The sequence below is a fragment of the Dermacentor variabilis genome, chromosome 9 (assembly GCF_050947875.1).
Source record: "Dermacentor variabilis isolate Ectoservices chromosome 9, ASM5094787v1, whole genome shotgun sequence".
Taxonomy (NCBI): domain Eukaryota; kingdom Metazoa; phylum Arthropoda; class Arachnida; order Ixodida; family Ixodidae; genus Dermacentor; species Dermacentor variabilis.
Window position 1 is genome coordinate 141,260,524 of NC_134576.1, and position 14,295 is coordinate 141,274,818.

General features: G+C 42.4%; 1 protein-coding gene across 3 annotated transcripts in view; it reads right to left on the minus strand.

Annotated features, from left to right (window-relative positions):
• LOC142557693 (RNA polymerase II-associated protein 3-like) overlaps positions 1-14,286 on the minus strand; it is a 29,572-nt gene extending 15,286 nt beyond the window's left edge. Inside the window, exons 1-8 of one of the 3 annotated variants that reach the window (XM_075669724.1) lie at positions 13,674-14,286; positions 9,926-10,030; positions 9,754-9,843; positions 8,540-8,667; positions 7,438-7,630; positions 4,189-4,392; positions 3,421-3,603; positions 506-603 (exon numbers count right to left, since the gene is read on the minus strand). In XM_075669724.1, the coding sequence (XP_075525839.1) occupies positions 506-603; positions 3,421-3,603; positions 4,189-4,392; positions 7,438-7,630; positions 8,540-8,667; positions 9,754-9,843; positions 9,926-10,030; positions 13,674-13,826 (1,154 nt within the window). In that variant the 5' untranslated portion in view covers positions 13,827-14,286. Of the gene's footprint in view, positions 1-505; positions 604-3,420; positions 3,607-4,188; positions 4,393-7,437; positions 7,631-8,539; positions 8,668-9,753; positions 9,844-9,925; positions 10,031-13,673 lie in introns of all 3 variants that reach the window. The other 2 variants (XM_075669723.1, XM_075669726.1) reach the window with 2 other exon arrangements.
• Between the last annotated feature and the right edge of the window lie 9 nt (positions 14,287-14,295).

Below are 14,295 nucleotides of genomic sequence, written 5' to 3' on the forward strand. Positions count from 1 at the left end.
GTGCTTTTATGACATCCAAATATTTAGCAGGCTTATATCGCATTATGCTCTATATCGAACTGATAGACATTTTTTTGCGAGTTCGATATAGCCAGGTTTGACTGTATTAAGATGGCGGCGCTCAGCGGCAGGAAAGACGAAAAATAGCTCCGTGAACTCCGGTGTTTCTGCATGATTTTGGGGTCGTTTCTCACTGTCCGCAGTGACAAAATTCTTTAGGTGCAGACAGCGAATTTTAGGGTGCGTTTTTGGGCAAATCATTTTGATATAGAGTAGAGTAGGCATTACAGATGTCGAAACAAGTAGTTCCCAAAACTAGATTTTTTTCACAACTTTCCGTTTTTAAGACCCGTCTCACCCGCAGGATTCATTAGTATGTTTTGAAACATGGCGTGGTTCCCCGAAATAGGAAGCTTGAGAATGTCTCAGCTACATCTAGCAATGTCCAAGCACACAGGCAGACACGGTCAGCATTCAGACCATTACCACTGGCCCCCATACACACCTCATAAACTGGTTCTCCAGGATGCACAGAATGTCGCAGAAGAGTTCAGTCTCCATCGACTCTTGAAAAAATGTTCCTAATTTGCTCGGGTTCATTTGCTGTGGGAAAAAAGAAACAAAACGTTGTAGTGAAATAGAATAGAATTTTACCTTATAGGTGAGGCAAGAAAGATGGTGGCTTCACAAGTGCCGCCTTCCTGCACGAGTAAAGGGAAATCAAGCACTCGCGAGAGGCGGGGGGGTAAGTCGGCACAAGTCGTGATTTCTGGCATGCGCCTAGGCCATCGCTGCGCATGGCTGTAAACGCGGCTGAGTGTATACCCAACTATGTGTCCTGCTTTAAGGTGTGTTTATAGTCTGATGTTATCAGCATCTGGGCATGTCGAAGCGCATTGGCCGCATCCGGTTACCTTGGCTGCGCCAGTGCATCGAACCATCGGCCGAACTATAGACGCTCTTGTTCTTGCCAACGAGACGTAACATGTACGTGCGCTCACGATACATTGGACTACGTTTAGCCCTTTAGAGGTAATCTGCCGCATGTGCAAAGAGTGTGCACAAAGAGAGCGCGTGGCATCATGTAAGCTGTCTTCCCGCGCTTTTAGCATTATAAGTTGCGTAATCCCAAGTTTCGGTGACTCGTTGGAGTGATAGGCAGACAAACCATTCACTCCCCTCTGCTGACGATAGTGTTGTCCCAGTGCGGGTAAGATTATGAGCTGCAGGGGCGGAGTGCACACGAAAGCGTGGCTGGCTTCACTTAATTCGTAGCGCCGATATGAAGATGTCATCGATGTGGCAAGAAACCGTATCATTCATCGCCGACTCTCAAATTCATCAAATGAGTTGTTTTCTCATTCAAATTTGATTCCTTCAATTGCCCGATAATTCGGAAAATTCTGTGGCTTCTTTCTGTGTAAGAAATATTGATCGGTGACTGTACTTATGTGCATAAAAGGACGAATTTCAATGCCACGAAATTTCGATATAACGAAATGAAGTGCCGCTTTTACCCACTTCGTTATATCGAAGTTTAACTCTATAAACAAAACCTCAATTTAGATATAATGAAGATCAATACCGTCTGAGTGGTGCTTAAGGTTTAGGATGACAAAAAGCATGCTTTCATAGAAGCACAAAATCTACATCAATAGGCTCCGAAGGCTTCTACATTCTTGCAATTTTTCAACCAGAATGCACAAGCGTCAATTGCACGGCATGTCAGCACCTTATGGCGGCAAAAAGTGGCAAGAGAGGCTACAGTATATGCAATCATGAAAAGCGATTTCCAATTGAATGCCATCTGCTATGCAATTCCCATCAGGAGGACACATGCACTGCCCGCATTACAGTTGGGCCTCGCAATAACGAGATCAGTGGGGAAAGTAAAAAAATTCGCTCTCTTGAGAATTTTGTTGTTGTGAAAAGAGACAGCACAGATAGGTAATGCATCGCAGCACAAAACCTTACCGTCAAAATTCTGTTCGGTTACTTTGACAAGCTTTGCTCAAGGTTATAATCTGCATTGCCATGGAACACTGCCATGGAGCAGTATTCTCGGTCAATTGCTTTCGGAGATACAATCACTTTTGCGAGATTTTGCGTAACTCGGCACCGGACGCAGAGCAACAGCACATGCAGCAGCATTTCTCCAGCACACGCTGTCGCCTGTAGGCACCGATGCGTCCGGTGCCGAACGCAAAAAATCGAGATTACCGCCCCTTAGAGTACATCTACGTCCGGCGCCGAATCTACACGCGATGCCTGTCGGGTGGCACCAAAACCAGTGTTCTTGACATAAGGGATATGTATTCCCGGATGATTGCTCAATAACAGCCCGGTGCTTGGCACTCTATGCTGCGACTGCCATCTCAAACACCATAAGCAATTCCATGTCGGTGGGACGTGGGTTGCCTTGTTTTTGCTGCATATTTTCTCATTTAGGCGCACATCATGCGAAAAAACTGCCGCGATCAGCAATCATTGTTCGTAACGCAAGTTCAGTTTGCATTCAATTTCGCCTCATGCGACTGACCTAGGCCACACCGAGTTGTCAGCCACGGGGAAGGCAAACAACACGCGTTTCGAACAACAATCTACAATCTTGCCTAGTAGGCGTGCAAAACTGTCATCACATGTCAGTAGCAACATGCGTGCCGCTTCAAACGGGCGATCAACAGACAAGATGGCAGCCATGACATGTTTCCAGTGCTTGCGATCGCTTCCGACGCTTGGTTGTTTTTGTAAGCAAAAATAGCGCCACCAACGCAAGTGTAATGTGGTGGCATTTTACACAATTTTAGTGCAAGACAATGCATTTGAGCACAATTTGGAGCCTGCTAGCCCTATGCGAGTGGGTAATATGCGGGGTTACGCTCCGGCAAATTTCACTGATGCGGTATTGTAGTACAGGTACGAAATGCATTGAATCTTATGGGCGTTTGCTGGGGATACGAAAAATATTTCGTTGTTGTGGGAATTTCGTTGTTGCAGGATTTTGTTATCATGGGTTTCGACTGTATCTGCACAGTCCTGTTTGAGAAAAGCCAGTGTGAGAACAGGTGTATATGAAGATGTTTCATCTGCGATGCACTTTCCATTTTTGCTTCGTATCACTGGAACCTGCACATCCAAAAGGGAATCAAAATAAAGAAAGCAAATTTATGGGCACATAGGAGGCATTGTCTTAAAAAAGAAAAGAAGCAGAAGCAATGATTGCAAATACTTGTAGCTGTGTGGACTGACTATATACATGGCAGTGCACAAAGGGGCCTCGTGTATAATAAAGGTAGGACCCCCTGCCACGAGTAAGTAGGCCTCTTTCTATCATTTGCTGTGGTTTCAAAGCTTCATGCAATGAAAAAAGAAAACAATGTAGCAAGTGCTAAAACTACAGGCTGAACAGCGAGATTACACCTTGAGGTATCTGTAGCGCAGCTCGGGAAATGGGGCCAGCTGCCTCCAGTCGACCTGAAACTGGTATGAACTTGGTGCAGGTGGCGGGAGCTGCGGCTTATGTGTCTTTGTTGCTGCCACCCACTCCTCTTTGAGGAGCGTTCCACCTGGCACGTCACGGATGGGTACCCTCTTCAGCAGTCTCTGCTGACAGGAAAGGACAGCAACAGTTAAAGTTGTACTGACACATACATTTCGAAGTTGTAGGAACTATTCTACACATTTCTTGCACCTAAATTGATCATGCTTAACAAGTGCCAAGGTTAGTAAGCACTCGTGACGTCATGACAGAAAATCAAATTTGCTAATGTTGTGTAGCAATAAAGTTAGGTATGGTGACGCTGCTCATAAAAGAATTAAACAAGTCTGCTGCATGTTTGTTTTGGTGTCCCACTTGTGTGTCGCAGCCGCAGCAATCACAAGAAAGCAGTGAGCCAGTGTCCAAAAAAAAGAGTTCAAAAAAATTGGACTATGAATAAAGTCAATAACTGTAGTTATATTCTTCAAAAATTGGCTTTGCCTTAACCTGGGTGCAAACAAGAAATCATAAATCTATCTATGTTAATATGACAATTGCAAACAAGCTCTAGAAAACTGGACCTTCACTGATAAAATCTTTAAGGTTGGCAGGTATGGAGTACTATCCTGCTAAAAAGCTTACATGACAGCTCAAAGGTTTACATTAAAAGCCAAGATCCCAAAGAACAAGATCCACAATACAACACTTACTTCTGATACTCTCCTGGTTCTAGGGGCAGTCAGGGGCTCCACTTTAACTGCAGTCACTGCTCTGATGGGCAGTGACATCTTTTCAGCTGCAGAGCCCTTCTTCGCTGGCTTTTCAACTTGACCTGCTGGTTCTTTGGCATTCAAAGAGTGGGAACTTGAGGAGGCCTTTGTTGTGACCATGTCACCAGCTCCAGCCTTTAATTCCTGAGCAAGACGCAGAGCAGAAAAAAACATTTTGCAAAGGAAAACTAACCCATCCTAGTCGCAAATACATTTAAACTTGAACATCTTAAGTTTTACTACATTCATGGGAGAGCAGCACTATCCTTTCAACAGTAGTGTAGTCACTGAACAGCATTAATCCTCCTTGACAATTCTTGTGATAACCTGTTACCCAAGAAATACATTTCCACTATCTTGCCTTCATGAAGGCGCTCAAGGTTGCCAACTATGATTATTATTATTTATTGGTACAGGTTCTCATGGACCAGGAATCCTCAAGGAACATCACTGAAGAGCAGTGCACACCATATTTCATGGATGGAAGCAGCCAAGGCAGTTTTGGAGCAGCTCTGGGAGCAGATTTGGCACTTTGGAACAGGTTTAGAGCAGGAATCATTCATTCTGAAGTGGAAGACACACATGCTGGAGCAGCTTGGTAAAGCTTAACATGAGCGAAATACATGAAAATCAAGAGAATATATTCGTTTTGGACTTTGTAGAATACTACTAAGTTACGGCAAGTCATTTCTGCAAAAGCCCACAAAGTGGAAGAAAGTTCATAAAAGAGAAAAAGTGTCATTCACCCGACTGTAGCAAGAAGTTACAAAGAAAGTCCGTATAGGTTTCATAGAAACCACTTTTAAGTTACATACATGATGTGCCATCCAAATGTGGCCAAGCAAAAAAAATAACTGAAGGCATTATTTAGGCAAACAGCGCCTACTGTATGCTGATAGGCTTTTGTTAATGCCAGTGAAGAGTTATTTTTCCTTGTGCACAAGCATTTAATATTTCATTTTAACTAGTTAAAATTTATCTACATTCAATATCGTGCAAATACAAAAGTTGTGTAGCACATAGAGAAATGACCGGTAACAGCTTTTAACAACCTAGATCTCGTGTGGTTTTTTGTTCCGACAAGAAGAAAAAGAAAAAGCCTATGAAATTTTAAAAAATTCTTCGTGATAATAAGTCCCTGCGCTAGTGATATCAGTGGTCTCAGACCTAAACATGGTCATCTATTATATTGCATACATTATAACCGTGTGTACCAGGGGCACGGTCTTGGTAACAGTTCGGAAAGAGAACTGCTACAAGATCATGCTACTTTGCATTTGATAAGAAACGAAAATGTACGAAAAGCTGCTGACGCGCCGAGAAAAGAGCGCTCCCAGTGCCCATATTTGACAAGGTTTTCATTGAGATTAATGCGCAATCTTTCACGCCTGGAGGTGCTGTCATAGGCACTACATGTTGTTGTTTTTTTCTTTTCTTTTTTAATTCATAGGTGTTTTTCCTTTTGTTAAAAAAAATAGTCTGCACAAATCCTAGGTTGCCTTAAATGCTACCATTGGTCATTCTTTAGCGTCCTTCACTACTTTTTATAAAGTTAGCTAATTAAATGTATTCATGCACAATGAACAAGAAATATATACTCTCAGTAACAACCATGAACAACACCCACCAACATACAATGAATGTCCTTTACATAATGCCTTCTGTTAATTTTTCATTCTTTGCACATTCAATTGGAATAGCTGAATACCACAAAATAAATGCGAATTTACTTTCCTGGTCATTGCATATTTGTCAGTATTTCACATCACTGCGCCATTTCTCCCATACTTAAACAAAAGCCACCGCATTTGCTTTCATTGTGATCAAGGGATCCGTATGAGCCCCGAAAAATCAAGTTTTCTTTCAATACGCTTTACCTTTGGCGAGTGTTCATATTATTCTGCTATTACTTGCCAAGAAGAAAACTGCCATTTTGAAGAGAATCAAGCAAAAAATGTTCACGTGTTTCTGACCTGCATTGTCAACCAATATTTTGCACAAGCTCAATTATTTGAGCTTATTAACGGTTCCGCCATAGGGCCTATAAAGCCAATGTAAAACAAGTTTTTGGACGCGATCTGTGCAAGTTGCATCATGAACATCGTCGGCGCAAATGCAATTTCTGTCGTTTGTGTTTTCACTTACCTTTTATGACCACTGTTTGGCTGCTAAAGTTGACTAAAACCGAAACTACACCACTGGCTTGCGTTCTGCAGTGGCAAAAGTCTGACTTTGTGTGGTGTGGTCACACAAATTTGGCCAGAGTCCAAATTTGTGTGATGATTACGTTTGCCATGGGATATTTTTGGCCAAGAAGTTTCACGAAAGCAAGCAGGTCATTTGTCAGTGCGTTACACTACTATCCCGGTAACCGGACGAGGTGCACGTGGGAAATAGATTTAGAACATTACACACATTGCTTTCGCCCGTTAATCGACGCAGGTTTACCAATAGGGTGTACAAGCAAGCGTTAAAATGTATGAAACTGATATGCTGTGCTCTGAGCAGACCGTACAACTTATTCACTCAGCTAAGGGCGTTATTTCCTTCCTGACTGCCCCATGAAAAGAGAGCCAATTGAATTCATCTTCAGCCAGTCTGCATAGTGTGCAAACACATAAGACCTATATAAAACGTTCGTAATGCATTGTATAGCACCTAACATTTTTCATTTTCCTGGAGCCAGGAAAATTAGTTATTATGTGCCACTAAATACATCCACACTCAAAACACACCGATGCTGAAAAGGACTGCTTGGGCTTGGTTTCTGAGGCCTAGCTAACGCATGACTATGGCTGTGTGATTGCCACTCAACATGCACATTCCACTATATTTAGCGCCTTCAGTAGAAGTGAATGTGTTGGTGCAGGTTGGCACAGCCATATGGTTTGGCACCAAGATAGCATAGCACTTCCATCTACAGTATGATATCTTCAAGAACATAATGCAAGGGGGCACCTTTGACAACCTAAATATAAGTATAATTATATTACTGTTTTAATTTAAACTGTGGCCACGGTTCAGAACTGTGCAGGCTGACACAGCAGTGGTGTTTGCACATGCAAGGTCACGCCAGCATGCATCACATGGGCACGCGTGATAAGCATGCACACTCCACTGTTCAAAAACATATCTGCGGTCATGCCTAGTTGAAGAGAGAGCTGCTGTTAGCACATGACACAAGCGTACCTTTTCTAGTCTGGTCAGGTGCTGCCTCGCTTCCTTGTTGTTTGACTCCAGGGAGAGGACCATGCGGAAATCCTCTGCGGCAAGGGCCTTCTTAGAGAGGCTTTGTCGAGCGAGACCGCGCCGGTGGTAGGCTTTGATGTAGTTGGGATCCCACTCCAAGGCCCGATTGCAGTCTTCTTCAGCAGCGCCAAACCTGTTCATAGGAACATACAGAAAGTGCATGCGCTATTTCAAATGAGCCAGTTCACCATGCCTCCTCTTTCAAAATACTAATATTGCATGTTGTGCTTTTTTATTCTTCTATATCAGTTATTGTTATTCCGAAATTGATTCCCCCTTCCTTGCTTCACACATCTCTCTCTTCTTTCATTTGTTTTTGTTCTAACATTTCCAGACACTCATGCATTTTCTCGTTTATTTTTCTATCAGCTTACCCCTCCCCTACACTGCACACTGGTCTGTTATTTCACTGCAATAGCCCCCTTACAAATTACAGCCTCTCTAATCTATCAACACAAGCCAGTGCTCGCATTTAAAAATGTACCTGTGAAAAGGGTCTAGTAATCAATGATATTTTTAAAGGGACACTCAGGAGAAAAATAAGTTAGACATATTAAGAAATGGCACTTCTGGGATAGCATGAAAGCCACTCTTACTGTGGTAGGCGGCTTGGTAAGCTAGAAAAGACAAAAAAAACAAAAGCTTTCTGGCAATGCCATCTTGAAGTTCCTGTGCCATGCTCGCAGCGACAGAATAGATTTTGACAGCATATGCTCTTGTCTTATTATTTGTTTATTGGTAAGGATGGGCTACATTGCTCCTAAAGGAGCCCCAGACTGAACTTAGCAAGCTTCAACAACCAGCTGAGTCACGGTGGTCCAAACACAAGGAAATCCTTTGAAATCTGTGACTGGCACTGGCGTTGTGGCGTAAATTCAAGAATGAAAGTTCAGCCCTCACTTTATCTTCTGGTAACCACCTTCTTACCGTGAAATTAAGAAAAATAGAGTGTTGAAACAATGCTTTATTAGTATAAACTGATTTAGTTTCTCATTAGTGTTCCTTCAACATATCAGCTCATTGAAATAGGGGAGCAACTCACATGTTTTTACGCAAAAATGCCATTGCCCTATTGGCATAGAGCACCGGATTCTGGGGGTCACATTCAATGCCTATGCCGTAGCTTTCAATTGCTTCATCATAGCGGCCATCTTTGAAGAGTCTGTTGCCCTGCACAAATGAGACAAGCTTATTGAAGCATTGCAATTGTCAGAGTTTTGTGCAGTGTTTTACAAGTGCAAGAAAGGGATTGGTTATCAGATCCAAGTTTGTGGAAAGGTCTGAATTGGCGGACACTTCTTATGTTCTTAACTGTACTTCACGTGCCATGACAGAGGCCCCTCCCCTTCACTTTTTCTTTTCCAGAATCCAGCCACCTAGTTTATAAATTAAATCCTGAAGTGCTTTGTTTTTGGGTGCTGTCATATCATTGTTGAGTACTTCATATGATTAACTGTTCCAAACTGCTTTTAATTCCCTTGCTGTGTGACATACAAAGGAGAGGGCAGCTGACTAGGCTGAGGCCTTGGTACCTCAGAATTTGAGCTCCTAAATGCACATGTGCACTTAAAGCAGTAATAGCTTTTTGCTTTTTAATATTTTTTATTCATTCAGTTTCCACTGGCCATGTGATGATGTCGACGTCTTGGAAGTGTTCCAATTGCACCATCGCAATGCATCATCGCAATGCATCATCGCAATCAGCATAGTCATCATCGTCATTGGCACTTTGATATCTCACAGTCAAGGCTATGTACAATACAAGGTAAAACAATTATGAAACAGTTCAAACAATGATTGACAGTATTTGAAGGAGGGATGTCTCATGCTGCAGTGTTTCAACAATGGGACTTGTACTTTTCTGTTACAGTGACAAGTCCCCTTGTTGAAACATTGGCTCCAGCTTGAAATATCCCTCATTTGGACACTGTTGATCGCGTTAAGTCTCCATATTCCTGTTAACCTCTGTCTTGTTTAGTTGTTGCAGAAAGCTAGGCAGACACTTTAAAGAAGAGCATGGCTAATATAACACAACGATTCTTTTACATAAAATTTCATATTTACATCTTACGCCAAAGCTGGTGGTCTTGGTTATAGTTAATTTTGTGCCATGCGAGACCAACCCATGACAAAGGGCATAAAGGATCAGTTTGAAATGGAATTGTCAATGGTGTCTCCATTTGTTATTTTACCACGTCAATTCAACATGAATATACTTCAAGAGATCTGCCATATATCCAGGCATAAAACACTAGCCTTTTCCTTTTCAATAAGTGCTCGCTGACGCTTCCATTCAGCTTGAAACTGCTCGTCATCGCTGCCACTAGTCTCCGACGTGCTTTCATCCTAGAAATAAAATGATAAAGATAAGCAAGAGGATAGCGTGGGCAGTTTCGAAGTAAGGTGATAAGTGAGGTCACATACGCACATTTATTAAAGTTTCTAATGCAACCATGGAGTCTGACACTGCGCTGCCTGCACATGGTGTGCTTTTATCTTCCGATGACGCAGGTCTCTTCACAGGCATAGGCTCCTGAATAGATAAGCAACACTTTGTGTTTGAATATATTCAACAGTAATAGTTAAGCTCAAACTAGCTGGTCATTTCAACAGTTCGAAGTTCTCTTTCCTGCACTGGATTTGCTGACAAGCAAGCCTTTTTGTGCTAAATGTGAATTTCAGGGCTCAGCACATAAGAGCCTTTCAATATGTCTACATGCTACTGCCAGCTACAAACAAGAACCATGGCATGAATAAAACAGAAATGCAGAGTAGAAACAAGAAAAATACAAATATAAAAAGTAACAGTCATATTGTAAGAAAGATTGATCAAGTTTACAGCAAAATGAACTTTCAGCTGTTATTCCTGTCAAAAATTGGCGACAATGCATTCCACTCAAGTACCATTCGTAGGGGAAAAAAGATTTAAAACACTCTTCCTGCAATGAAACATGAATGACATATTCATATTTTTATCATGTTTCACGACTATAACAGAATTGAAAATAATCTTCATTTTTAGTCCGACCCCAACGCGTTACAATATTAAATTATGCAAAAATTTCATTCCTTTCACTTTTTTTTCTTTTTCACACCACAGACTGGGGAGAAGAATCTATATACCACCAAAGATCTTGAAAGAAGACCCTGTAACTTACAGAAAACTACAAACCAACACTTTCCCACATAACACAAAATGCCAACACATTTACCACACACATTACGAATACAGCTGCAAATTCTGCCAGACGCCAAACACCCTGTGCCACCATGGTATGAAGAACGTGACCAAATCACCAACATCCACACAATCCCCCATCCCACACTGGAGCAGTGGGAGACCCAGCTCACCAGCCTCAACCCTGATCACCAGTGCCAAATGGCAAACAGGGCAAGGCAGGCAGCAAGGTCGCAAGCTTCCTGGACTGAGGAAGCCACCCGCAAGGAAAGCGACCAAACAACTTCGTCTGCTCTTAATAAAAGTTCCACGCTGTCCCACCTTTCTCCTAGTTGACAGGTCTGGCAATCCTGAATGGCTATACAATCCTGGCACAGATTCCCCATCATAGAAATTGTACACAAAACATAAAAGCCTTTCTCTGGATGCTCTCTAAATGATCAACAAGTACCAATGAATGAGGCTCCCAAATAATATCTGCATACTCAGGTACTGCTCTAATCAGTGGATGCTTTGACAGAGATGCTGTCCAAAAAGACAGTTATGGTTCGCCACCTGTATCTGCATGCACGCGCTTCTCATTCCGTTACACAACTGCCACCATAGTCACGCAGCAAGTGCACCATGCTGACACACAAACTAAGAGTTCACCCTTTTTTAACTGCTTAATGTTATTACATAGGCTACGGTATTTAGATGCAATACAGTGTGATTTCAACATAACTGTGATTACTAATGACTGTAGCCCAAAATGTGTATTAATTTTTTTTCTTGGTAAGAATTCTGAACTACAATGTACTACATGTACTACAATGTACCCTTAATGGAATTGGGCCGGTCTGACGTAGGGATGCCTTTAGCTCAATTCTATTCCTTCCTTACCAAGTGCCACTCACAACTGGATGGTCCCTGCGATAATGCAGGCAAAATACTATTTGTATCACGAATAAAGTGCCGAAGGAAAATAAGTGGAAAAGGATCATTATGTTATACTGGGCTTGGTGTCCTACTTCTACTGTAACCAGTAAAAGCTATTAGAAACACACAACAAGAAGGTTACTAGCTTGAATTGGTGAGTGAATCCAGTTCAAAAGGTCAGCTATCCTTGTGTGGGTTTCTATGTAAAACAACCAGAAAGGAGCTATAAGTTTGGAGAAAATAAGCGGTGAAAAAAAAAAAATGCCAGGAGATGAGAAACAGCAAGGATCAAGCAATCAAGCATCATCAATACCAGGCAAAAAGGTAAGTTAATCTTAATTTGTGTCCACTGCTGGACGAATGTCCCTCCCAGCAATCTACAATTACCAATGTCGTGAGCTGACCACATCCTACGCTTGCGAATTTCCTAATATCATTACACAAAGCTTCTTCCCTAAACTATGTTTCCTTTCCCCTTGAAAATATTCGGTTACTCTGATGGACTGTTTGTTATCTGCTGTTCACATTACATTGCTTTTTTAACTCCCAATCTTAACTAGGATAGCAGCAAATTCATTCTGTTCCCTAATCCACATGGCAGCATGGCTACCTCTTAACGTTACACCTATAATTTTTCATTCCCTGGCTTTTTGCATTCTTCGGCATTCCTTCCAGGAATTTTTTTATCCTGCAAGTACAGTGCCCACTGGTCAATACTGGCACAATACATTGATTATCTATCGATAAGATGCAGCTCACATCTTCGGAAAGCCCAGTGAATGTATACCAAGGTATCTTTAAAACAAATCTCGAGAATACCACTGTGCGAACTAATCCAGTTGGTGCATGCCTCGTTTGCTTTGTACCATCTTTTCATGCCACTTGGTGCAAATCAGATAGCAATAAGTGAAACATGGTCTGCTCTCCTTTCCTACAAACCCCTCCCCACCACCCTGCTACATGTCAACTACATACTTTTATAGACTACATGTCTTACTACAATGCCATTTAAGAGTATGCTACTAGTGTGCATATGATCTAAGTACTTGAAAAGTCAAGCAGGCAGCATGTTTTAAACAACCATGCTGTCAGATGAGTTCAGTGCGCTAAGGACAGGACAAATGTGCTAAGCCCACTTAGATATCTGTACCATGTCCTGTTGTTTCAAATAAGCTAGTGAATAAAATAAACGATATAAAGGGCCGTACCTAATTTTTTGTAATTGTCACTGAGACCGTTTTTTGGAAGTTACCTTACATTTTTCACATTCAAAACTACGATAATGATACAAATCAATAACATGGTCATGGAGAGACTGAATCGCATGGTACAAAATATTGCCTTAACATAGATGCGAATTTTGAAATTGCATGTTACATGTTAAACGTCATCGACATGAATTACAGTGACAAGCAAAACTAATGATGGACCTCGTGGTATGCCTGCCTCAAGAATGAGTGAGAGCACTAACGCTTTAGGTAAAGCAATAAAATTTGCATTGGCTTGGCCCCCTTCATGTACAGTATGGGCAACAGCTGGGCAACACTGCTGAACTTGTACGCAACACTGCTGAACTTGTACAGAAAGTCAAATGGAACATTACATAGAGCAATGCTAGCATCGAAAAATTTATTGGTAAATGGGTCAATTGTTTCGAAAGTGTTTTGGCATTTTTATACCAACCTCGCATGAGATGTTCAAAAATAAATAAATGAAACAACTGACAAATTGTGGAGTCGACGTGCAGTCAAACCTCTGCACGAACAAGCAGTGGGCGAGTGTTTCGGTAAACGTGTTACGAATCATATAGTAGAGCGGGACTTAACTTTGACTATATTACTTTTCTTAATGATTACCGAAAGCTCTGCGCACCGGTGCACACTGAAGAAGGAAAAAATAAAAAAAAAGATAGGGTCACTATGTGCCCCAATCACAGGGAATCATTGCCAAGAGAAAATATGTCACGAGAACTGCATGCTGTCGCACATATATAACGTGTTCAGCGTCACACGAAACACGACAGAGCGGCGGCAACAAAACCGCGCCGATTTGCGCATTAGATGCAAAGGGACCGCACTACCGTGGCCGGCTGGAGCTTGGACTTCAAGGAGCGAAGCTGTGCGTCTTTCATCTTGATGCTGGCCTCCCAATTTCGGAGGTTACGCAGATATTCCTCGTAAGCCGCGTTGCGAGTCTTCGTCGTGCTAGGCTGACAGCGCGGTTCGGACGGCATGCCTGCGTCTCATCGATTTGACGGCAACGCGAATCGAGTTACGACCGCATAGAGCGAGCTAAAGATCACGTGCGACTAAAAATCAACGATGCTGCACAGACGCAGAGCCGCGCCTTTTCACGGGAGTTCGGAGCTGTTCACGCCCCGCAGACACAACACCGGTGACGAACAGCACATGTATGTATGGGCTGCTGCTGCGTGCGGTCACAAAAAAGAAAATGCGATCCACTTCCCGCAATCGCTGCGGTAGCTGTTCCGTGGCCTTGCAACAAACAAACAACAAAACAAAGCTGCTGACAGCGCAGTACGCTGAGTTTTCCCGCGTTGCTGCAGCAATACACAATTTTTAGCGCGAAATCGGCGAAACCGCGTAAACGCGAAGCAAAACCACAGGCAAAACTGCTCGATTGCGCAATGCAAGAACAAAATACAACCATACAACATGCAGCGCAAAAAAGCGCTTCTCGAT